This window comes from Pongo pygmaeus, chromosome 17 (assembly GCF_028885625.2).
Source record: "Pongo pygmaeus isolate AG05252 chromosome 17, NHGRI_mPonPyg2-v2.0_pri, whole genome shotgun sequence".
NCBI classification, from domain to species: domain Eukaryota; kingdom Metazoa; phylum Chordata; class Mammalia; order Primates; family Hominidae; genus Pongo; species Pongo pygmaeus.
In genome coordinates, this window is record NC_072390.2 from 40,467,982 (window position 1) to 40,495,442 (window position 27,461).

A 27,461-nucleotide genomic window follows, 5' to 3' on the forward strand; every position below is an offset into this window, starting at 1 on the left:
GGAAAAATGATACAATAAATGATGCTTAAGCAACTAGTTATCCATAAGAAAAAAATTAATGTCCTAAATTCTATCATGTACAATAAGTTTCAGAAAAATGGAAGCAAATATGAGGAAAAGTTTTACAAATTTGCTAGTTAGGGGGGAGTCATAAGCCAAACTTTTGACTACATAAAATCTTAAAGCTTTAATACAGTGAAAGACATCATAAGTTACAAAATAATGGACAGAAGAGACCTGCAACAATAGAAGAGACAAAGGATTAACTGTATAGGGACATATGTAATTTCATATGTATGTGCACACATCTCTGTGTGTGTGTGTGTAATTTCCTCTCTCTTACACAACAAACATCCCAACAGAAAAACAGACAAAGAACATTAAAAGGCATTTCATACCCCCCCCAAAAAAAAAGTGTAATAGGCACTTAAAATGATGCTCAACTTACAAATAAATACAATTCAAATAAAATTCAGAGATAACATTTTAAAAAATTGATGAGAATTGCAAAAATTAGTAAGACTAATGAACTGGTGTTGCCAGTGATACAACTTTTATGGTGATACTTTTTTCAACATCCATAGCCTTACATCTAAGATATTAAAAATTTACTGTATAGAAATACCCCAACAGCACACAAAAAACCCCCAAAAAACAACTCTGCAATATAGCTTATAAAAGCTTTGTTTCTGCAACAATAAAAAATTAAGAGGCAACAAGGGAACAGGGAGCATTCAAGATATTTCTAAGTTAAAAAGAAAAGAAAGTTGCAAAATAGTATGTAGTATAATTCCGTTTTTGTTTTAAAAAATAACATATAGGTTGGCTTATTGTGTAAAGTTAAACTGGAAGAAAAGTCCCAAATTTTTAATAATTGTGACTTTTAATGGATGAAATTATGAAAAATGTTAACTCTTTGTATAATGTATGTCTATTAATCTTTTATTTAACATGAATGACTTTTTAAAATGAAAGAAAAGGCAATGACTTATACGTACAAATTCTGAGATGGTTTCTAACTCAATGTTAACATTGAAAACACAGAATTTAGGAGCAAGAAGAATCTTCAAGTACTTTTAGATATGTTTACTGGAATATTTAAGTGATTAAATAACACAGTGTTTGCTTCTATTTGGGGGTTAGTGTATGAACAATCAGAAGTGTGGCCATGAGTTGCTAAGTATATAAATTGGGTTACCATTACATGGCGGCGCATCGCACCATACTCTGCTCTACACTTGGGTGTATGTTTAAAAATTCCGTTAAAAAATTTTAAGACAAAACCAAAAACAATGTGCCACCTGAATAATGCTACAGAGTAATAACATATTCCCAAATAACAGAACTAACACACTTAGCATATTTTGAAATGTTTAATAGTAACCCTACTCTTTTCTTGGTAATACTTTGTTTCTGGAATTTTACGGGATAGTATGATATTATTACTTTGATAAAATGCAAATTTCAGTTGTAGAATATATAGTCTGTACAGAAATGTCAAATCTAGTAGACAGCTACTGGTAAAGTTATTCCTCTTACCAGGTATCAGAGGAGTAAGGTAATTTTTGTCACCACCAATTAAAAACTTTTACGAAATAGGACTGTTACAAAACAATTAAACCTTGCAAATGCACTAGTCTCCAGGAAGAAAGTCCTGGAGGAAATTCTGCTTATTAAAATTGCAATTTTAGTTTCCATTAAAAGGAGAATAAGACAACAGAAGATGGGTTGGCAAGACAAATTATTTCTTAATGTCAGTTGAGCTTATTTCAAATGAGATAACGTATCTACACCAGGTTGGGTTCAGTACAATTTTGTCTCCTCAACTCATTTATCTAATTCAGTCATCTTGATTATAGCCTCATGGACTTCATTTTCAGAGAAAGAATTCTGTAACAAACAGCCTACACAACATGCTGATTACTGAACGGTTAATTCTAATTAACTTGGGCATGGCAAGAGAATTTTGATAAAGTCCTAGAATACAAATATAGTCTGCTTATACTGGACTAACTTATATAAAAACCCACAGCATAGTCTCCAGACAAAACAAGAGAGTCAAAGAGATCTAATTTAAAGAAACAAATGAGAAAATTAAAATCACAAATAATTTATTCTTCCGTTAGAGTTGATACAGTTTTAAATAGCAACAAAGTACACAGTGGTGGAAAATTGGCACAGAACCTACAAGCATTTCAATCACAATAAGGCTGTCCATGCTTTATCTGTTCAAACTTGATGTCCATTTTCTACTGATCAAGTTGAAAGAAAAAACCTATTCTGGCCAGGCACGGTGGCTCACGCCTGTAATCCCAGCACTTTGGAAGGCCGAGGCGGGTGGATCACCTGAGGTCAGGAGTTCGAGACCAGCCTGGCCAACATGGCGAAACCTCGTCTCTACTAAAAGTACAAAAATTAGCTGGGTGTGGTGGTGGGTGCCTGTCATCCCAGCTACTCAGGAGGCTGAGGCAGGAGAACTGCTTGAACCTGGGAGGCGGAGGTTGCAGTGAGCTGAGATTTCGTCACTGCACTCCAGCCTGGGCGACAAGAGCAAGACTCCATCTCAAAAAAAAAAACAAAACACAAAAACAAAAAAACCTATTCTGACCTTGAAACACACAAACACACACTCTCTCTCATACACACACAGAGACCCACTGAAATTCCTCCTTTTGATTACAGTATTAAGAGAACAGTATGTTCTGCTTATTCAAATTTATGACACCCCTTCTCTTTTGTTTCCAGTTAGAAGTGGGAAAAACCAATTCAATTATAAAGAATACATCTTATTCCCTGGGTATAGGCAACTGTGATGAAAATAGCAACTTACCTTTGGGCTAGATGTTTTCAGATTATGCTTAAATAACCGTGGTTAGAAATTTTTCAATGCATGCTTTCCTGCCCTACGCAATCTCCCTGAATTTAGCTAAAATAATCAGGCACAGGACAGTCTCAAATAATGATTAAAATATGCCATGCTAATAAACAAGGTTATCTAGTATGCAACCTCTGTGCTTTAAAAACAGATAGAATAAGCCTCATCAATAAGCATTTTCCTAAATATCTCTTTGTGTTATATTAACCAACATAAAAAAGGGAAAAACATAAAAGTGTCCCTTTATAAATGATATTATTTCCAGATAAGAAAGTTGAAACAAAGGTTTGTAAAGTCTCCTGAACTATTCAGTTTAATAACCAATTATCCCTCAATGTTACAAAATAAAATTACTGGATCAATGTTGACTCTTCTTTGATATCATTTATAAAATGCTTTGATATTACTTACTAAGTTCCCTGATAACTCAAACAAGGTAAAATTAACACTTTCATTTTCAGTTATTGCTATTTTAGAAGAGGATTACCACTTTCATATATATGAAACTGTTTTACCAAAGCCTCCTCAGATCCAACACAAAGTAATTCTTATTGCCTCACATTTTAAAACAGTATTATAAATGATCTTTATAAAAAGGTTTAATACACAAAACTGGAAGGCTTTTACAAAATGTCTTTTTACTCAAAACTGTATCACAGTGCCCTTGATTATCTAATAGATAAAAGGGATTTGAATTTCCTCTATGAGAACAGAACAGTGGACATATGGTGTGCTTTGTCTTCCCCTCACCTTTATCTTTATAGCACACCATTTTGAGACCAAAACAATCAAGCATCTACCATGCTCCAGTCCACATTAACAGAGGATTTCTGATTCTGTCCAGTGCGTAGTGTACCGCCTTGCATATTCACCACATGAAATAAACATAATATACAAAATATTGCTGCTGTAAAAAGTGTACATTTCCCTCTTCCCCTTACAAAAAAATCTGTGGAAAAGTATTAAATTCCCTTACCCTTCATAAACATACAAAGCTGTTCACACCTTTCAGTCTGTAACAGTCCATTTGAAACACAGTTCCAAAATCATTACAAATTGGTTATGTCATTGCATTTTCTGTCCAATGTTGCCATCTAGAGTAGAAATGTGAAATCAAGAGTATTTTTGAGCTACTAAAGCCTTTTATAACTAAACCACAAAGGCTGCTTACTGATGAAACAGCCACTTATCCACAAGGTTTTTCCAAAAACTAGATGGAATGGAAGGATCTCTTCACAGGGAGGTGTCCACAGTGCTGAGGTGACAATATGGCTGCTAATAGATACTGGCTATTGGAATGTAAGTACTTTTTCACTGCTGGTAATTTCCATACTGTCCCTAAAAGATAAATTTAAAAATATAATTAGATAATAGTTTGACCGTAACAGGCAAAGAAGATTACAAACGAATCATTTCTAACACTGTCATACCACAAAAAAGCAGCCGTACCTACAATAAACAAAATTTTTTTATATCATTAGGTACACAGTATCACCCTGTAATTTCTTCTGATATTATATTCAATTGCAAATGAATTTCATAGTCCAAAATATGCTAGGGATTAGCAAATGAGCCTAGAATAATACTTGTCAGAGTGGGAACTTAAATGTTTAGTGAGTTTTGTTGAATGAGCAGACATTGAGTGAGAAGTTCTAGTACTAAACTCTGATGTAATATATATATATTAGGGTGTAAATCATGCTAGTGTGACAACTTTGTGAGTGTTTAGCTTGTTATAATTATTACAAATGAACATCAAGGGTATTTGCAATAAGTGGCAAGTGAAAATGGAAAGGTATGTGGGACATAAAAGGTAAAGAACCTTCTATCCGTACCAAAATAATTGAGCCTTTCCCTGAGGTCAACAAAGTTCAGTAGAGGTATTTAGACAGGCCACAGGGACATAAAATAAAGGAAAGTTGGTTTTTTTTGTGTTGTCTGTTTTGTTTTTTTAATAAGGTAGACTTGAAGACCCTCAGGATGACAGGATGAGACAGAAAGGGAATATAGATAAAAGGGACATGATGAAGCAGCACAAAGGACATGATGAAGCAGCACAATTCTGTGAGTGGGGGGTAAACAATGTCCGGTATACATCTGTTCAGGTTAACTTTTGGAGAAGAGAAGCAACATCTTTTCCTCTAAAACAGAAGGTAGAAAAAAAGAAAGACATACTATGAAATATGTATTTTATTAAAAATTTCTTAAATGTGTTTAAAACAGATGTTCATAAAAGCACTAATTTTCAAAAAGCATGACTCACTGGAAGCATATAATTAGTTAACTGTTTCCTTTGGCTAAACAACTCTCTCCGCACGTCACAATAATGTAACTCGAAAACATTCTAGACTTAAAATACTTCTCTACCGTAAGAAACGGCACCCTAAAAATCTACATTTCCACAGAAGTAAATACACATGACAATGTGTTGAATGTCACCATATATACGATGGAATAATGAATTAAACAGAATTAGGGATTTTATGGGCCGGGCATGGTGACTCACACCTGTAATCCCAGCACTTTGAGAGACCAAGGCGGGTGAATCACTTGAGGTCAGGAGTTCGAGACCAGCCTGACTAACATGGTGAAACCCGGTCTTTACTAAAAATACAAAAATTAGCTGGGCATGGTGGCGCACATCTGTAATCCCAGCTACTTGGGAGGCTGAGGCAAGAGAATTGCATGAACCCAGAAGGCGAAGGTTGCACTGCACTCCAGCTTGAGCAACAGAGCGACTCTGTCTCAAAAAAAAAGGAGATTAGGGATTTTACACTAGTGTGTTTTACATAGTTATATTCAGCTGAATTTAAATCAATGATCATCTTGAAGGATTTATGGGTAAAATGATATCACATCTAAGATTTGCTCTAAAATACTCTGAAAAAAATAGTGTAGAGGGGTAGATAAAACAACATTGGCAAAATGTTGATAAACTGATGAAGTTGGGTGATGGGTACACAGGGATTCACTATATTACTCTCTTTTCTATATGTGTTTAAAATAAACATAATGAAAGGTTTAAAACAAGAAAGTTATTGGTTAGCATACTGGAGCTTATTATTCCATTGTTAGATTGTCTAAATACTAAATCTGAGTTTAAGTTCCAACTCTATTGCTAACTTCTTATTTGAGTCTTAAAAAAGCTCTGTGAGACTCAGTTTCTTCAATCATCAGTGGGAGAGTAACATATATATCTCTGGATCACAATTTCCCTTCTGTTAATGGCTACATTAACTGCTGTACCTCATTTGTTTGTTATGATGCTTAAATAAGAGAGGACATGAGAAAGCGCTTTTTAGAATTATAAATCAGTGACTCTCAATGATGGAGGGAAATGCTCCCCTAGTCAATGTGTAAAATGAGATGTTAATGATGGAAGTGAGTTGCAAATATAAATGATGTGAAAGCAGAAGAGGTTAAGAACCACTGTACCATAGTTTATAAGCTGTAATTTATCTACTATATTATGAACTACTTGAAGAAAGAGACCAGGTCAATAATGTATACCAAATAAATTATATCTAAGCAACTGTGAACACTTATGGAACAAACACTCATCATCATCATAAATATGGAAAACAGAGAAGACTCAGAAATTAAGGTATAATTACAAAACAGATAAGTTCTCTTAAGTCTTAGCAAACTTAAGAGAGTTCAGAAAGGAAAAGGCTAACACAGCCTAAATTAATTAGAAAAATATTCCCAAGAATGTGGGAGCCTTGAGAAAACAATAAGATCTGAATAGCAGAAAAAAGAAAAGAAAAGGCGGCAATTCAAATAGAAGAAATAGCTGAAACAAAGGCACGGAGGATAAAATATAGAATGCTTAGGGAAGTGGGAAGAAAGAATATGCAATAATGAGGAGTAGAAGCTAATAATATACCCTGATAATAATACCTTAGTATGTGTCACACATTGTATTAAATGCTTTGTGTCCATCTATAATCTATATAGTACATATTATCTCCATTTTATAGATGAAGAAATGGAGGCACTGAGAGTCTAAGTAACTTGGCCCATACTTGATCACAATGCTAGGACCAAACAAAATCACAATCATGCCTAAAAAGGTAGGTTGTGTATCTGCAACCATTAACAAATTCCAAGGTGGCATTAAGGATTAAAAGTATGGGTTTTGGAGCCAGAAACCAACTTCTAGTGCTAACGTCACCATTTAACAGCTTCTTATCCTTGGGCAAGTTGCTTAACCTCCCTTGACTTTCAATTTTATCATCTGACAAGGGTAATTATAATCTCTATTTTAAAAAGTTATTCAAGAAGAAAAACATGAAAATGCTCTGTGAACTACTCAAGTACTCATTAACAATATGGGTGGCAGCATGACAGTGAACAGAGCACGGGCTTTCAGCACTCAGCAGTAGTCATGCAGCTTCACCACTCCTCAGTTCTGTTATCTTGAGTAAATCACTTGAACACTCTAAGCCTCACCTTCTCTCTCTTTGCTTCTTCAATTTTTAAAAAAATTCCTCTGGTTACAGTATAAAGAATTTTAACAGGAAAGAAGACAGTATGGAAGATCCTACTGTGATGAAGACAGGAGATGAACATGGTCTAAACTAAGATAAGGGTGTAGGTTAGAGAGTAATGAATGGGTTCAAATGCTTTTCAAAAAGGAAGCTCTAACATTTGTCATTTATTAGACGAGGGAGGAAAAGGAGGGACACTTAAATATCAAACAGGCACTTGGCATTCTAGCTTGGTGATAGTACCCCTCTCTTTGATAAAGAACACAGAAAAGTTTTGGTAGAAAAAATTATAAATTTATTTTGTTTCTGCTGAATTAATACCTATGATACACCTAAGCAGAGCTGTCGAGTAGGCATCTGATTTCCAGAAGAGAGACTGAGACTATAAATAGAGATTTGGGAGTCAACAGCATGGTGAACTGAGACCTTGTGAATAAATGAGAATGCCTAGGGAGAGTGTATTGAATGAGAAGAGTTCCTAAGGTAGAAATCTGAGCAATACCAACATCTTTACATTTCTTTCCTTCATTCTATTTACCTAATCAGTTTAAAATCTTAACATTATTCCTTCACAACATTTTAGGGGTTTCCTCTTATCTCTGGTCTTGTGATCACACATTCAAATCTAGAAAGTAATGGCCTTATTTACTCAGTTGTTTATACTTTATTCACCAATATTTATTGATTATGTGCTGTGCTCTACTAGGTGACAGAGACTCAACAGTAATAAAAACAGACAAAGAGATGCTTTTAAAGAGGTTACATTCTCGGGGAAGAACAATATGACAATAAACAGTAACAAAATAATCTGTCAAATGAAGAGAAATGTTGAAAAATTAATGCATGTTTCTATTCAAGATGGATTTATCTGGCAGCCTGAAACAATTAAAAAAAAAAAAACTACACAAAGCATATGATAATCATATTCAGGACACACAGGACAGAGCCAACAAAGGACAATGATCCCTGAGACATGGTAAACAAACGAGGCCAGCCCTCTGACTACCACAGCTAACTACCTTGAGAGTTTCCAGCCTGCAGTACACGAAGGGGAACTGAGGCTGAGTCTGCCAGATGTTCTGACTTAAGGAGATGAGGCTTAGAGTCTGGAGAGAAAAAGGTAGCTAGAGTTAACAGGACAGAGTACCCTAGAAGAAAGATCTGCCTAAAGAGACAACTGTAGAGATCTGCAGAGGAACCCTCCTCCTATTCAGCATAGTACAGATATGCAAATGTGTGAGGAAAATACCCAAGGTTGAGGCAAGAAACACCCAAAAGGATTAGGGGAAACAATACTTGTTTGTCACATAGGAACAGAAACAGTGCTTATTCCCACCAGCCAGAGTAAAAAGCCTTACAATTCAAAGGCCATTGGGCAAAACACCCAAAAGGCTCTTACCTTATCAGTGATGAGTATTTAGCCCAGGACTAAACACTGCTCTTTGTCCTGCCTAAAATATCTTAAAAGCAATTTCAGAAAGTTCAAACTGTTTGTAACTTATTAAACTGAATCCCAAAGCAAAGCTTAAGAATATCTCTAGGTATACATATATCTTCATCACCCAACATAAAATTCACAATGTCTGGAATCCAATCAAAGATTATCACGCACACAAAGGACAGAGAAAAAAACTGATTAAAACTGACCCTAAAATGACATAGATTTATATTAGAGTTGGCAGAAGATATTAAAAGAATTATACTTGTATTCCATATGTTCAAAACAATTAAGGACAGACACGGAAAATATTAAAAAGACCTAAACCAAACTTTTAGAGATGAAAACGACAAAGTCTGAGATAACACTCAACAAACTCCAAGCATAAGAAACATGAAGAAATCAACACCAATGCATGTTCTCATCAAATTGCTCAAAACAATTTGGGCAAGAGAGAAATTTCTTCAATCAAACAATTTGATAAAGGGAAAATCTTAAAAACAGAGAAAAAAAGACATATTAACTACAAAAGAACAAAGATAAATGACAGCAAATGTCTCCTTGGAAACAACGTAAGGAAGAAAAGAGTGGAGCATCTTTAAAGTATGGAAAGAAAACAAAAACAAACTGTCCGCCTAGAATTCTATACCCAGAGAAAATATCTTTCAAAAATAAAGGTGAAATAAACATTTTTTTCGGACATACAAAAGCTGATTATTACCAGTACACCTGCATTTCAAGAAATGTTAATGTCCTTCAGGCAAACAAAAATCATACCAGATAGAAATATGAATCCATACATAAATAATGAAGAGTACCAAAAACGGTAACTACATGGATCAATTTAAAATTTTTTTTCCTTATTATTTAAGTATCTTTAACTGATTTTTTTAGACAAAAATAAATTCAATATACTGTGGGGTTTATAACATACACAGAAGTAAAATTTGTAACAATAACACAAAGATCGAGAAGAAAAGCAGACTACCTTAAGGTTCTTACACAATATATAGGCATACTATCACTTGAAGTCACTGATACACGTTACATAGATGAACCTTGGAAATATTATTTTAAGTAAAAAAACAAAACACCAGTCACAAAACTCCACATATTGTATGATTCCATTTATCTTAAATGTACTGAATAGGCAAATCCGTAGAGATAGAAAGTAAACTACTGTTGCTGGAAAATCTCCAAATATTTGAAAATGAAATTATAGACTGAGTATTTAAGTATTTAAGGCTGAGTAGTTGAAGGGGAATGAGGAGTGACTGCTAATAGGTATACAGTTTATCAGGTTGGTGAAAATGTTTTAAAATTAGAGGGTGGTGATGGCTGTACTTTTTTTTTGGGACATGATATTAGCTCTGTCACTCAGTCTGGAGCATAGAGACACAATCACAACTCACTGCAGCCTGGACCTCCTGGGTTCAAGCAATCTTCTGCCTCAGCCTCCTGAAGAGCTGGGACTACAGACACATGCCATCATGCCTGGCTAGTTTTTTGTAGAGGTGGGGTCTCGCTTCGTTGCCCAGGTTGGTCTTCAACTCCTGGGCTCAAGCAATCCTCCTGCCTTAGCTTCCCAAAGTGCTATAATTACAGGCGTGAGCCACCACTCCCAGTCTACCTTTTTGAATATGCTTAAAAACCACTGAATGATATACTTTAGAATGGTGACTTGTATGATATGTGACTTATATCTCAATAAAGCTGTTTTTGTTAAAAACAGGAGAAAAATCAAAGGAAGGCAGAAAAAGAGGAAAAGAAGAACAAAAACCAGATGGGACAAATAGAAAAAATAAAGATGATATACTTAATCATATCCATAATCACACTAAACATGTCAAAAACCCCAATTTAAAGGCAGCAATTGGCAGGTTGGATTTAAAAAAAGCAAGATCCGACTGACTACATATGCTGTCTACTTGAAATATAATTTAAATATAAAAACAAATATGTTAAAAGGATGAAAAATATATTATTCTAATACTAATCAAAAGAAAAGTGGTATTGCAGTATTGATACTAGACAAACTAGATTTCAGAGCAAAAAATATTGGCAGGGATAAAGACAGTTATTTGATAATGGTAAAGGAGTAAATTCATCAGAAAGATCTGAAAATCTCCAAATATTTGAAAATGAAATTGCACACTTCTGATGTGTTGTGGGTCAAAAAAGAAATAAAAAGTGAAACCAGGATGTATTTTGAACTGATTAAAAATAACAGCATCAGATGCAGTTCAAGAGTACTTAGAAATAAACATCTATATTAGAAAGAAAGACAGTTCTTAAATCAATGGGACTACAACTTCAATCTTAAGAAACCGGAAAAAGAAGAACAAATAAAACCCAAGTAAGCAGAAAAAAAGAAATAATAAAGTTCTGGGCAGAAATCAAAGAAACATAAAAGCAAATGGGCAAAAGGCAATAAATAAAATCAAAAGCTGCTTTTTGAGAAAAATCAATAGGTAGATTAAAACTAGCCAGATAAATGAGGACAAAGAGAGAAGACACAAATTATTAATATCAGAAATGAGAGAGGTAATATCACTACAGATTATGGAGATATTAAGTGATGATAAAGAAATTATTCAACAACATAGATAAAATGGACAACTCCTATGAAAAATACACAAAACATTTACTCAAGAAAAAAACAGATAACCTGAATACCCCCTATATTTCACAAATTAAATTTATAATTTAAAAATTTCTCACCAAAAAAACTACAAACCCAGATGACTTCACTGGTAACTTGCACCAAACATTTTAGAAAGAATAATGCCAATTTTCTGAAGGGAGGAAATTCTTCCCAACTCACTCTATGAAACCAGTGCTACCTCAGTAACAAAACCAGACAAAGATGTTACAAGAAAAAAAAAACAGATTCCAAAATTTGTCATGAAAATACAGATGTTCTTTGACTTACCATGGGGTTATGTCCCAATTAACCCACTGTAAGTTGAAAATATCCTAAGTTTTGCATACCTCATGTAATTTATTAAACATTGCACTGAAAGTATAAAACAATGTATGGTTACTGGAAGTAGAATTTCTACTAAACGCACATCATTTTTCACAGCATTGTGAAATCAAAAAACCTAAGTTGAACCACTGTTAAGTCAGGACACATCTGACTGGGACTACAGGCATATGCCACCATGACTGGCTAGATTTTTATAGAGGTGGGGGGGGGTCTTGCTTTGTTGCCCAGACTGGTCTTGAACTCCTGGACTCAAGCGATGCAGAATGCAGAAATTCTTAACAAAATTTTAGCCAATCAACCCAATATATAAAAAAGATATACATCATGACCAAATAGATTTTATCCCAGGTATGAAGTTGGTTCACATTTGAAACTCAAACAATGTAATTCAAAAATTAGCAAACTAAAAAAGGAAAACCATAATTCCCTCAATAGATAAGGAAAAATCATGTGACAAAATTCAACATTCGTTCCCAATAAAAATTCTCAGCAAACTAGAAATATAACACCTGATAAAGGACATCCACAAAAAACCCTACATGAACATCTTGTATAAGGATGAAAAACTGACAACTTTCCCTCTAAGATCAGGAACAAGACAAAAGATGTCTACTCTCACCATTTTTATTTAACATGGTATTGGAGTTTCTAGTTGAGGCAAGCAGGAGGGTGGGGAAGGAGCATGGGGGAGCATTCAGATTGAAAAGGAAGGAGGCTGTCTTTATTCACAGACAACATGATTTCTATGTTTGAATAGTCAATGAAATCTACAAAAACACTACTAGATGTGATTTTAGTAAAGTTATAGTTTTGATAAAATATCAATACACACAAATAAGCTTTATTTGTATATACTAGCAACTAATAACTGGAAATTAAAATTTTAAAAAATTTACAATAGCATCAAAACACATAAAATACTTAGAAAAATAAATGTTAAGACCTATATAGTGAAAATTATATGACACTGTTAACAAAAATTTTAAGGGACATATGCCATGTTCATAGGTTGGAAGACTAAATAATATTGTCAGCTCTCCCCAAATTAATCTATAAATTCATGGCAATTACAATGAAACTCCTAGTAAGCTTCTATGTACAAACTGACAAGCTGATTCTAAAATTTATATGGAATCCAAAGAACCTACTGCCAAACAACTTTGTATAAAAAGAACAAAGTTCAAAAACTAATACTACCTGATTATAAAACTTATTTTAAAACTATAAAACTTATAAAACTATAGTAATGAATACAGTGTGGTACTGGCATAAAGATACATAAACAGATCAATGGAACAGAATAGAGTTCAGAAACAGACACATGTTTATGGACAACTGATTTTTTGCAAAGGTAAAACGACAATTCAGTAGGTAAAAGTTTTTGGCTGGGCACGGTGGCTCACGCCTGTAATCCCAGCACTCTAGGAGGCCGAAGCAGGCAGATCACGAGGTCAGGAGATCAAGACCATCCTAGCCAACAAGGTGAAACCCTGTCTCAACTAAAAATACAAATAAAAATAAATAAATAAACAAATAAAATCAGCTGGGCATGGTGGCACACACATGTAGTCCTAGCTACTCGTGAGGCTAAGGCAGGAGAATCGCTTGAACACAGGAGGCGGTGGTTGCAGTGAGCTGAGATCACGCCACTGCACGCCAGCCTGGTGGTGACAGAGCGAGACTCATCTCAAAAAAAAAAAAAAAAAAAGACAGTCTTTTCAACAAATGTCGCTGAGAAAATGAGCTATGCATCAGAAAGAAAAAACGCCATGCAAACTTTATTTCATACTTCACACCATACATAAAAATCAACTCAAAATGAATCATAGACTTAAATGTAAACTCTAAAATTACATAACTTCTAGAAGAAAGTACAGGAGAAAATCTTTGTGACCTTCAGTTAGGTAAAGATTTCTTACACATATGATCCCAAAAGCATAATCCATAAGAGAAAAAAACTGATAAACTAAGCTTCATCAAAATTTAGATTCTCCTGTCTCTGAAAGACACTATTTATAGAATGAAAAAACAGACAGGATGAAAATATGTACAAATGATACCTGATTAAGGACTTGTATCTAGGATATACAAAGACCTCTTAATACTCAATAATAAAAAAATAAAGAACCTCCAATTTAAAAATGAGCAAAGGATTTAAACAGACACTCCTGAAAAGAAATATAGGTAGCAAATAAGTGAGAGAAGATGGTCAACATCATTTATCCTTAGGGATACTCAAATTAAAGTCATGAGGTGTTATAACACACCTATTAGAATAAATGAAATTTAAAAGACTGATTCATACCAAATATTGGCAATGGATATGGGTGAAATCATACACTGCTGGTAGGAATGTAAAATGATAGGAATGTACAATGGTACAACTACTTCGGAAAACATTCTGGCAGTTTGTTGAATTAAATATATACCTATCATATGATCCAACCATTCCGCTCCTAGGTATTTACCCAAGAAAAATGTCCCCAGGGACTTGTCCATGAATGTTCATAGTACTGTGTCTGTAAACCCAAATGTCCCATCTCAATGGACAAACAAATAGCCATATAATGGAACACTACTTAGCAATAAACAATTACTGGCACAAACAACATAAGTATCAACACAATTATGCTGAGTAAAAGAAGCCAGATAAAAATCAGAACATACTATATTATTCAATTTCTATAAAATTTTGGAAAATGTAAACTAATCCACAGTTTAGTTAAAAGATCAGTAACATGGTCTGGAGAGGTGATGCAAGTGGAGGGATTTCAAAGGGGCACAGGGAAAACTTTTGGGCATGATAGATACCCTATTATTTCGATTCTGCTGATGGTTTCACAGGTGTGTATATACGTGTGAAAAAAAATCAAACTGTACACTTTTATTACATGCAGTTTAATGGTATATAAATTATACTTCAATTAAGCTGTTCAAAAAACTATGAAAAGGGCAGGGAAAAAGAGTGATGCAATGGAGGGTGTTATGTCTTACTTAGGTGGTCAGTGAAGGACTCTCTGATATGACATGATGACATTTAAGCAGAGATTTTAATAAAGTGAGGTTGGAGGCACTGCGGGCATTCAGGCAGAAAAAGGGGCAGCAAATACAAAGATTCTCAGGTAGAAACTCACTTGATGCACATAAGGAACAGCAAATAGGCCAGTGTGACTGAAGCAGAGTGAATGAGGGCAGCGAGTGGTTGGGATATAAATATGCAGGCACAAGGAGGGTAGCGTAGGAGGTGGGAGCACAAGTCCTATACGGCCTCGTAGGCCAGTATATCATATGGCTTTTACTTAAAACACCATAGGGTGGTAAGCAGAGAGGTGACTAATGTCTTTAAAACATTACTCTGAGTCCCATGTGCAGAGTATCTTGTAGAGAAGGCACGATAAAATCAAGAAAACCAAAAAGGAGGATATATTGCAACAGTCCAGATGAGTGCTAGTTGTGACTTTGACTTGGGTGAAAGGAGACTGTGAAAAATGGCTAGATATTGGATATATTTTGAAGGAAGAGGTGAGGGGATTTCCTAATTGGATGTCTGCTTTGCAAAGAGGGGAGTCAAAGATGACTAGATTTTTAACCTGAGGAACAGGAAGAATGGAACCACTGTTTACTGGGATAGGGAGGACCGATGGGGAAGTATCCTAACAATTTCCACCCTTTTAATTTCTCCCCTTTTATCTTGCATATTGCTGCAAGATTCATCTGCCTAAACTACAACTATAACTATGTTAGTATTGGGTTTCAGAATCTTCATTAGTTTTCCATTGCCTCAACCATCAAGAGGTGAACGTACTATTTTTCCTAAAATAAAGAGATCAATAGGTCTTTGGGTAGGGGCTAAAGATAAGGTTAAACATTAGGTTAATGTGGAAACACTACTGGCACTAAAATAGCTAAAATGTTCCCCCCCTCATATTCTTTTCTAGTGGGGAAGGAGAAGTGGTTAGCAACTACTCAAACACCATGAGTCTTTATCCACAGTACAGTCCCAAATTCCTGAGAACTTTAGAGAGTGGAATAATTATGATGATAAAAGAAGTAAATCATGTATCTATCATAGCTACCAAGTGCTAGCCACTGCTACACACTTTATATACACTGCTTTTCAAGCTCCACACTGATGTCAGGATAAAGTCCAAGTCCCCTAATATGGCTTGTAAGAGCCTTCCTAAGCTAACTCCAACACCTCTCTCCAGTCTTGTCTCTTCTTCCCCATGCTTCTGCTTTACTGAACTACACACAGTTTAACACTAGTCCCTTTGTGAATGCTCTTCTTTCATCATCCACATCTACTTGGCTAATATTGGCTCATCCTTGGTACTTCACACTTACATATAGTACTTCTGAAGGAATATTTCTCAAGATCTGAGTTAGAAGCTCCTTCCACATAAATCTTAGCTTTCCTTATCTAAGTACTAATCACACTGTATCATATCATATGTTTACCCGCCTGTATGCCATCTACACTTAAGTTCATAAAGGCTGAGTCCATGTCTATCTTATTTCCCAATATGTTCCCAATCTTAGCATGGCACTTGGCATATAATGGCTGCTCAATAAACATTTGCTTAATGAATGGCTTGAAGTTTAGGAGATTTGGAAATATATTGACTTAGAAAGGAAAATGATCAGTTTAGTCTACAACATGCTAAAGCTGAGGGAATCCAAAGACGAGAGATGTTCTGTACATTTGGATAAAAAGGAGCTGAAACTGGGTTGAGAAGTAAGAGCTAAGCATACTGAAAATAGAGGGCAGGATGATTCAGAGGCTAGAAAAAAAAACACAGAGTCAGGAATTGATATTAGGGTAAAATAAAAAGGAAAACCAATAAAAACAATAAAGAATGAATCAATGTAAACGCAAGAGGAAAAAAATGGTTCGGAAATATAGAAGCTAAAGAAGACCATTTTAAAGTGAAAAAGGAAAATGTGCCAATAGCTAAAGTGAGGTCAAGGAAGATCAAGACAGCTGGTTGCCTATTTTACCTCCGTAGGACCTACTACAGTATCAAACACATGGAGAATAAATATTTGTTGAGTGATGGAATACATGAACAGAATCTCACTTTTTAAAAAGTTCACCTGCAGATTACAATGAGCCTAAATTTTATCTGCTCAGGAATCCTGCCTTTAAATACTCACTAGCCATGACTTATTTCACTTCTAAAACTTAATAAAATCTCCGACTGATCCTTTTGTTTTGTTCAAGTATATTTTTGAAAAACATTACTTATCTGTTCTTAACGCTTTTTGTACCTCCTTTGTCTTAAATAAGAAGTGTCAATACAAGAGGGTTATAGGCATGAGAGAGGGTTGATAAAAGAACTGCTCATGCCTCAAATTCTAGTTACCACTGCATCTGACTTTTTCCTCAAACCAGATACTGACGTTGGCCTTGAAAGCCTAAACTGCATATTAAAGACAGTTCCATGTTAAAAAATAACCTATTTTAGATAGCTTAAGTGGTGAACAAACCAGACCACCTTCACTGAAAAGTGCAGACAAACCTGAAACCAGCCTAAAGGAATTGCCATAATAATAAATCATTTCCACAATAATTCAGAGTATATATGAGTACATTCATAAAACAATGACTGTGGTACAAGTCTGAGGAGTTTAATGACAAAAATAAGAAACTTAAATGAACACTGGGTTCAAGGGAATACAGTCATCCTAGGATGAGATACACTTCTACATATCTGAAAGTACAATGCCAGGGGAGAAATAACAGTTGGAATATTAGTTATGTGTGTGGAAGGAGGCAACAGAGGGCGGAAAGTTTGAATTTAAAGAGATGGGATATTACGAGTGTGAAGGAAGTGTAGTGGATATGCTGGAGTGAAGTGGAGTGCTAATGAAAGCATCGACACAGATGGACTCCACATTTCAGCAGGTCAGGCAAAGTCTCAGCAATAAACATCAGGGAGGATTATAGAAATCACTAAGGTTACCAGAGGTTGGGAAGAAAAGGGATGAGAAGGGATCAAGGAGGGAGAAATAAATGAATTTATTAACGTTCAACTGTATGTACACTCAAAAATGGTAAATATGATAAACTCTGTATCTATACTTTGCCCTCAGTAAACAAAGTATGCCTGAGGGTAAAGACCAGAGAGAGAGAGAGAATATGTACGTTGTTGTCTTATGTTAAGGCCATGTTTTATATGATAGAGTAACTATGATCAACTGTGTTATTAAACAGCATGAATCTCAAAAGTGAAACACTTTTTGTTAACAAATGTACCATAAACACTCCCTCATGAGGGAAACATGAAGCCTTCAAGTTAAATAAATTAAAAAAAAAAGTTCACCTAATCGAGAGTGAACAAACAATGTGGCAATTCTGCAGCCGGTCAAACTACTTACCTGGTCATATCCATAAGGCCTCTGCTGGGGTGGCTGTGGTGGTCCAGGCTGTGTTGGTCTATATCCTCCATACTGCTGACCTTGTCCCTGTGGGTAGTTAGGATACTGAGGACCTGGACCACCCTGTGAAGGACCTGAAAATAATTTACACAACAAAAACCCACATAAAAAGGTAAGTCCCTAGAACTCAGGGAAGGATGTGAACTAGAGAGATGTTACTATATTTTTCTATCTAAACTAAAAAAAGATAGTTTGGTACCTTGATTTCCTCAAATGCTTTCTGAAATAAATCTGGATGGCAATAATAAGAGTAAAAATACTGTAATGTTACTTCACTATAATTATTGTACTATGCCCTAGCCATTACAAAATATATTTCAAAATGGGTAAAAAAGACTCAGGGAGTTGTGTAAAGCAGGTTAACTCCATGATAATAAGAAAATTAATCAATACATCTGGTAGCGTTAACCAGTATAAGCAAGAGGAAAAAGAGAAAGCAAGAGGCAGATTCAAAGAAAAATACTGAAATAACTTCTGAATAAAGTGGAGAAATAAACAATATTTACAACTGTATGACTCTAGATTTATATTTGCAATCACCAAAAGTATATGTCTATACTATGCATTGACAAATTTATTACCAAAATATTTTAAAATAGAAACTAAAAACTTGAAAACCCACAGGTTGCACATGAAAAAACTTGATTCAAAAGTCACACTGAGAATTAATCACCTTTAATACTTTACCCATAAAAATGATTACAAATTCCAGAGATGGCAAGGGGACTGACTTGGCTTGCTAAACAATATGTCTGTTTTATAAACTCTACTACTTTCCATTGTAAAGAATGCTTTAAAAAGTTTAAGTTGGGCTGGGCACAGTGGCTTACGCCTGTAATCCCAGCACTCTGGGAGGCTGAGGTGGGAGGATTACCTGAGGTCAGGAGTTTGAGACCAGCCTGACCAATATGATGAAACCCCATCTCTACTAAAAGTACAAAAATTAGCCGGGTGTGGTGGCATGCGACTGTAATCCCAGCTACTCGGGAGGTTGACAGGAGAATCGCTTGAACCCGGGAGGCAGAGGTTGCAGCAAGCAGAGATCGCACCACTGCACTCCAGGTTAGGCAACAAGAGTGAAACTCCGTCAATAAAAAAAAAGCATAAGCTGAAAAGCTTTGACACTTAAATGTTTTCTATCGTAGCCATTTAAAACCTGCCATAAAAACACTGATTTCAGAGAAAAGTGTCAAAAGAGAACAAGTTTTCAAGCTTAAATTATATCAGTCTATTATTTATTATATATTCAATTATTAAAACTTTATTTCTAGTGGAAATAAAGTTTTTTTGACAACACAAGCCTATGGATAAACAAAATAGAAATTTATCTTAGGATTCCTGATGTCTAACAAAACAGCATTTAACTATAATACTTTAACAAAAATTAAGCTTTCTTTCACCCTCTCTTACCATTGAAGGTATTTATCTTAAGTCAATGAATTTACCTGATTTAGCTGCATTACATCTGTTTTCATGCAAAGGCAATAAAACCAGAATATTGTATTTATTCAAAGTATAAATACTAAGTAGTCACAAAATGAAAAGGCCATTTGGGAAGGGCAAGAAAGTTCCTTTATGAAAGAAAAAAAAAAATCCATGGAATATTTCTAAAGTCACATCTAGAATTTGGAAATCAGAACTTGACATTTTTAGAAAAATACCTGACTCCCAATATCTGACTGAGTTTCAACACGTATGCTGAGGGGGCAAGAGAATTTCAGTCTGACCTTAGTTCTAAGATTTGCTATCACAGGTAGACAGAGATGTCCACAGCAATGGCAGAGCTTAAGTCAATGAATAAAAATAATAAGATATTACGGATGTGAAAGAGACCCTGTTAGGAAGAGATGGAGTCAGTATTCATAAGCAGCTACTTTTCTTTCAATAGAGTTGTATCTAAAGTGGTTATAGTAGCCTGAGAGTTAAGACTGAAATATCAGGTCCTCATCATTCCCCACTCCCTATCTAATAAGTTAAAGTCAGATATACAGGTAGTAGGTATTATAAGTGAGTATATAATAGGAAAATATTGCTACACTTCCCCCAAATTCTGTATGATACACAGCTGCAATAATTCATCCCGATGGATACGTATATTGCTATTTAGGGAATGACAAAAACATTTTCTTTATGCATTCTGAATAGATCTCATTTGTACTCAAAAAAAAATCAGTATGTCTTAAAAAAACTGTATTGGCCACTAGTTTTTCAAAATAAATTTGCTAAGCAGATTATATACATATGGCCAATAATTATCCAATCATCAGTTTTCCAAGCACACACAGGGCTAGGCATGACAAATAGGTCTGATAATTCATTTTTCTTGTCTTTTAAATGACTCCACACGTTACCTTTGGTCAATGAACCATCTCCAGTTTGTAGTTCTTTTTAAATAGATTACTAGTTATTCTAAGAGCAACATTTTAAACCAACATTTTAACAGCAGACTAGTCTAAAACTGAATTTTCAAGTGATAATTCTTGGAAAAATAAGTATTAAATATCCACTTCCATATTTTAAAACAATCAGCACCACATTTTTTTGGTGATAAAAATAAACTGTACAAAGCTTTACCGTAGCCCTGCTGCTGTCCTGGGTAACCTTGCTGCCCTGGGTACTGCTGCTGCTGGGGTGGATATCCCTGTTGTGGAGGTGGTCCCTGGTATGCATCTTGCTGTTGGCCGTACTGCGAATTTCCTACAGGATAATTGGAGAAGAGGAAAAAAAACTGAGAAGTCTGCTTAAGTAACTTTTTTCCCTCTAAGATGCATAGCCAACAACACAAGAACAAAATGAAATGCCATATTGATTTTTAGAAGTTAACAAAACAAAGAAAAAACTCAAACCAAACAGAAGGATTTCGGCCAAACAAACTGCAGTTAAAGCCAATTTTGCAAGGTTGAACTGCAGCATTTTCAGCGTCTCTGCCATACGAGCATTACATTTACTGGAACATCACAGTCATAAGATCATGACTATGCTAAATAAAATAAAAAAGACAAAATTAAAGACAGCTACAAGAGCACACACTAGCTACACGAGATCAGCAAGCTGTTTCCTAAAGGCACTATACTTATATGTAAAATTATACATATGTAAACACACACAAGAAAAAAAAGTTTGATGGATTTATGTTCAAATAGAAAATTTCCACTGAGGAAAAAATTATCTTTAATGTTTTAGTCTTTTTATTATTGTTAGAAATGGCAAGTCATGGTTATACATTTTAAATATTTGTAAGGAAATTATTTTGATTGTTTTGGGCTCCCTGCAACTTTCAAGAAAGCCAGCAACTAGTATTCTACAAGAGCTTTGCATGGGTAGAAGTTGTCTTATGCAAGAATTTTCATTCCTGTAGAAGGGGATATATATGTGTATGTGTGTGAAGGTATATAGATACCTCCTTCGTAGTAATGTTGTGAGGAATCCTCATAAGGCCTATCGTAGCCTTGTTCAGGATACGACGGTTGCTGATAACCGTAATCATTATGACCTACATCAATTCGACAAGAGACAGGAAGAAACGTTAATGGCCACTGAGTGAAAACCCTAAAAATATTTAAACTTTCAGATAAAATTGAAAAAAAAGAAAAAGAAATGGAACACAAAAAATAATTTCAATTGCATTAGCCAAAGATTTACCAATGTGATTGTTTTCATATTGAGATAACGTGCAAATTTTTTTAAAAGCAAAAAGCAGTAGTTTTAGAAACATTACACTTATTGTCTTAAATCTGATAATCCTCATTGAGGGAAAAAAAAACTATCTCCCATTTAAAAAAAAAAGAGAATAAAAGTCTTTCACATGTAAATAACCTAAATTAAATTAGAATGAACAAAGGAAGCAATTATCATATTTTGTCAAACACCTGTTCTGCTGGTCTCCAATTCCACAGCATATGCTAAAAACAATGCAAAATATAAAAGAGTTCCATAAGTTTTTCCCCTGAAAGAAACTGAAAAATTTTCACGTTCTAACATTTACTTGCATAAAGTATCTCAAAGTATCTTCAGATGCAAAATTATATATCTTAATGCTGCCATTTTGGAAATCTTTAGAAAATATTTCAAGTATCATAAACACACATCTTCATAAAATTAATATTGTGTTGAGAGAGTATATCTTTAGTTTTAAAGCACAATAAATTTTACCTGCAAGATAACTGGACTCTAGTGAAAAATAATACTCTCACTCTTTTTTTTAAAGTTTCACTAAGAAAATGTAGGAAATAACCTTTTAGTTACCTAAAATCTAAACTCAATTTTACAAAAATGCCTAATTAGGGACACAGGAATAAAATTACAAATGAACATTATACTCAGTGCTCTAGTATTCTAATGTTCCCAAGCCAACTCATAAATACCTACATGAAGGGTTGGCAAACTATGGCCTGCAGTCTTAATATGGCCAGTGGCATATTTTTGTAAATAAAATTTTATTGGAATACAGTCATGCCTATTCATTTCATTATTGTCTATAGCTGCTTTCATGCTACAATAAGAGTTCAGTAGCTGAGACCAAAACCATATGGCCCACAAAGACTAAAGTATTTATTATCTGGCCCTTTACAGAAAAAGTTTGCCAATTCCTAATCTATATATTTACTAACATAAATATCCAGACATGAGAGAAAAGAGCCAATGTTGTTTACAAATATTAATTGTCGACATAAATAGAATACTCTATGTAAATGTCAGATATAAAGTAATACACACCTATGCAAAAACGATACCCTTCAAATTAAAATCCACTAATAAAATGAATTAAAGTAACCTTAATGTTTTGATATTTACAAAATAACAAACCAATATATTTTGAACAGAAAGGTTATACTTATAACAATACAAATGTCACATTTCAAGAGATACCCAGGATCAAAATAACAATGTCAAGTTTAACTCTTTAAAATGTAATTAAAAATTAAAAAACAGAAACATTTATTTTCAGCAGACTTCTTAATACATATAACTCAACAAAGTAGATTTCACGTCTTTAAAATACGTATAGTCTACAACAACCTTACTAAAGTTTTTAATTTAAAAAAATCTTAATACATGTTTACATATGAAAAGAAAAACAAAACAAAACAAAAACCAATGTCCTTAAGTACAAATGTATCTTTATGTTTTATGTATTAACAAAAAATGACAGGTGAGATGTTTTTTCAAATATCCTAAATTGTATCTTCTTGCTAGCTTACATGGGCTGCTAGTCAATGGCTGCTAATACTTTAGCTTTAAGTTTCTTAGTTTCTCTGTTCAGTAATTTATATTTACAACAAAGGATCATATACATGAATAAGGCTTTTGGCAAATCCTAACAACCCACATCATTTTGCAATGTATTTCTGAATTATTTTTTCTTCTACATTGTATTATAAAATTTTCAAGCATACAGAAAAATTTATGAAACTGTACTGTGAAAACCTACTTGTATGCTTGGATTATTGCTATTCAAATTTTCCTAAAGTACAGTGCATCTTACTAACCAATTTTTCACAAGTCACCTTCTACAAAAAAACAAAAAACAAAAAACCCTAACTAAAAATCTTATTTCCAAATTGCCTTTCCCATTCTACTCAATCTCTATATGGCTATATTACAGATATAATTTAGTCTCCCAAATTTTTCTCAAAGGCAAGCACTAATGTAAACCTTAGTTTGTTGAGAAGTATGAAACATTAATTAAAATGATGAGACTTGGAAAAATAACTTAAGAACTATATACTCTATGTATTTGTACAATTAATACAAGTCAACTAATGGGTGAACTTTATGGCAGGTGAATTGTATCTTAATGAAGCTCTTATTAAAAAAAGAGTAAATCAATAAACATAAGCTTTGGCTGAAATCAAACAACCCTAGATATATTACAAAAGGATCCTCTTTTATATAAGGATTCCAATGACAGACTGTGATTCCTGATGGTACTACTGGAACAGCTACACAAAATATACGTTGAATTAGATTATAAACTAATGCTATCATTGGTACTTTAGAGTACTGAAGTGTTTCAAAATTTAGAAGAAACAAATTGTTAGTTTCTTCGTCCTCATTGAAATGTTTTAAATAACTCTCTACATTAATATTAGGCAGGGATAGAAAATGGGAAAGTTAACATCAGGAGAGATTACCATCAGGGTAATATTGCTGGTTCATGCCTTCTGGAGGACCTTGTCCACCATGACTGTATTGGTCCCCGTAATAGTCTTCCTGGCCTGAGTACTGCTGTGGTGGGCCTGAAAAACCACAACCAGTCAAGAGATAAATAATGTGTTCTCTACGTCATCAAAGGCTTTCTAATTTGATATTATGAAAGATTATTTCTCAACTATAGATTCCCATCTCATAATTTGGCATTTCAGACACTTTTAGCTATTCATATACATACGCATACAAACACAGCAGCTCCACATACCACATTTACTAAAATCAATGTTAAGACCATACATGCAGTATCAAAAAATACCAACTCAGAAAAACAAATGCTAACTTCTTAAAAATAGGTTCAAACTAGCAGCAAATTTATTTCCTTTTAATTTTGATACTACAGTGCTCTGAAGTAAAATTGGGTTTATTCCTGACCCTTTATTTTATAACTTTTCAAAAACAAAACGGTATTTTCTGTTGTGAATTAGTGAGCTTTCGATATAAAATTTTATGATATAACTTTTTCCAGAAAATAACAGATAAGAAGTTCCTATCTTCTTCGTGACCCCTTTGTACCTACTAGGACCCTACCTTTTGTCCAAAAAAAAGAAAACGCCCTGACTTTGTCTAGATTAAAAGGTCATTAAAATTTAAAGCCTTTCAATTACATTAAGTAGCAAATTTTCCAAATGGAATCTTACCCTGTTGAGGAGGTCTATAGGGAGGAATCTGTCTCTGACCCATCATATGATTGCCTTGGTTAACTTGACCCATCATTCCCATAGGTGGCTGCTGTCCTTGGTAATGCTGTCCGCCTCCCTGTGGCATATTGTATTGCTGAGAAGGAGGCTGCTGATGCATCATTGGACCTGAAACAAGACACAACATTATACACATAATTTTTTGTATATAACTTTAACATCTCAAGAGAAATAAGATAATCTTTTATCATACAGTCCCCAAAATATATAATTAAAGGCAGTAAAAACTGATTTCAAATAATAAAAATAAGTCTTTGAATTAAAATTCACATGCCTAAAATAATCTGCAAACAAAAGAAAATAACCAATCCATGGTGGTTAACTTGAAATCCACTGGAAGATGATTCTTAAGTCATTTTTTAAAACAAAATGCATATAATATATGAACATCCTGAATGTGTGTATTTTCCATTACACACTATCTAATATTTATCTATACCATCTTTCTTGAGAAGATATCATCCTTATGCTACACTGGAAAATAAACCAAAAGTAAACTTTACAAAATCACACAGCAAAACAGTGGTCAAACCAAGGGAAAGAAACCAAATCTCTAGATTTTTACTTTGTTCTCTTTTTCAATACTCACTCATTATATAATGGTAGACAGGGAAACTATACAAACACTTAATAGAACTTCATAAGCTTTAATTTAGGACAAAATCTTAAAAAGTCTTCTTTCCCTTTCCCAACTACAAGATTTATAACCTAAAAAGGCCTCCTTGAAATCAAATGGCTATAGTGCTTAATATGTTAAAAGACACATACATTACATAAAGACTCTCACACCTCTAAAAGCAGGCAGAGACATGCAACAAGCTGTAGGCTAAGAAATCTGAACTACAGTTTCCAAAGTGAGCAATACTGGGGTAGCCAAACTACCACTGCTATAGTATCACACTGGCAACAGTAAAAACGTATCACAGGAAACAATAAACAATGGCCATCAAGTCCCACATTGCCATCTAACAACGTTAAGCAGCTCCTGAGAGGTTGACTGGGCCAAGTTACGGTATGGGGAACTCATCATTTTGCCATTATAACATTACTATCTCAGAAGTATGGATGAGTCCTTTCCCAACTTGCTGCTTTATATAGCTACATACTCCTCCTCCCCGCTGAGTGACACGGAGAAAATTTAAGTACAAAAGGCAAAGTACTAGACAGCCTGGAAAGGTTTCACAGATGAAACTGCCCAAATGAGCCAAAAGTTCACTACTTAATTACTTAACAAACAATTAAAAACAAAACAAGCCCACCTCTTCAAATATATTACTGACTTACAACAGCAGCAATGATGTAAGCAGAAAGACTTCACATTTCCAATCAGAAGAACTGTTTTATCTGAAGGAGTACTTTATCAGAGCTGTTTTTCTCCTATTTGCCTTCCGTGCTTCTGTTTCTTTTTTCCTTCTTTTCAATTTCATTCTCATAAATGTGAACGTAAGCCTCTCAAAAACTCTGGGACCTTTCTTTCAACAAGGAAATACACTCTTAGTAGAGACAAAGTGGCTGGTTGAGAGTGGAGGCGAAGAGAACTTAATACTGAAGGTACCCTACAACACTGCCAGTTACATGGTTTCACAGTCATTTCCTATAAACTCCTAACAACTACCAGAGGTAAGGACCCTAATTCTCAATTTTTTTAGCCAAGGAATCTGAAAATCAAGATTACACAGCTAATAGATAAAAACTGAGAATAAGACAAACCTCACATTTTATTTTGAAGCACATGTTTGTTCTATTTTTCATTGCCTCTATTAAAAAATAAGCTATAACAAATTCGTAAGCCAGTAGTGGTGGCTCACACCTGTAATCCCAGCACTTTGGGAGGCTAAGGTGGGTGGATCACCTGAGGTCAGGAGTTCGAGACCAGCCTGGCCAACATGGTGAAACCCCAACTCTACTAAAATGTACAAAAATTAGCCAGGCATGGTGGTGCATGCCTGTAATCCCAGCTATTCGGGAAGCTGAGGCAGGAGAATCGCTTGAACCCGGGAGGCAGAGGTTGCAGTAAGCTGAGATCGTGTCACTGCACTCCAGCCTGGGCGACAAGTGTGAAACTCTGCCTCAAAAACCAAAACAAAACAAAACACAAAACAAATTCAGTAGTTCCGAAGCAAGTAATTTGCAACAAAAAAGTTCCAAAACACTAGTTTAATAGCAGTTATAATTTTCAAATATATGTTGCATATACTAAACTATTAAACACTAACATTCATAATTTAATAGGTAACCTGATCGGACATTTATGTAATTCATTTTCAGTAAATGAAGGTTTTGCCTTTTCTTCTCCAACACTGTCTAAAGACCTCTTGTC

At 34.5% G+C, this 27,461-nt stretch overlaps 1 protein-coding gene across 7 annotated transcripts in view; it reads right to left on the bottom strand.

Moving 5' to 3' along the window:
• Positions 1-2,094: 2,094 nt before the first annotated feature.
• The window catches only part of SS18 (SS18 subunit of BAF chromatin remodeling complex), a 75,061-nt gene continuing 49,694 nt past the window's right edge, over positions 2,095-27,461 (bottom strand). For 4 of the 7 annotated variants that reach the window (XM_054460521.1, XM_063653519.1, XM_054460524.2 and 1 more), the window contains exons 6-11: positions 25,082-25,249; positions 24,365-24,469; positions 21,631-21,723; positions 20,805-20,927; positions 18,171-18,304; positions 2,095-4,213 (exon numbers count right to left, since the gene is read on the bottom strand). In XM_054460521.1, the coding sequence (XP_054316496.1) occupies positions 4,187-4,213; positions 18,171-18,304; positions 20,805-20,927; positions 21,631-21,723; positions 24,365-24,469; positions 25,082-25,249 (650 nt within the window). In that variant the 3' untranslated portion in view covers positions 2,095-4,186. Of the gene's footprint in view, positions 4,214-17,404; positions 18,305-20,804; positions 20,928-21,630; positions 21,724-24,364; positions 24,470-25,081; positions 25,250-27,461 lie in introns of those variants that run through there. The other 3 variants (XM_054460522.2, XM_054460520.2, XM_063653518.1) reach the window with 2 other exon arrangements.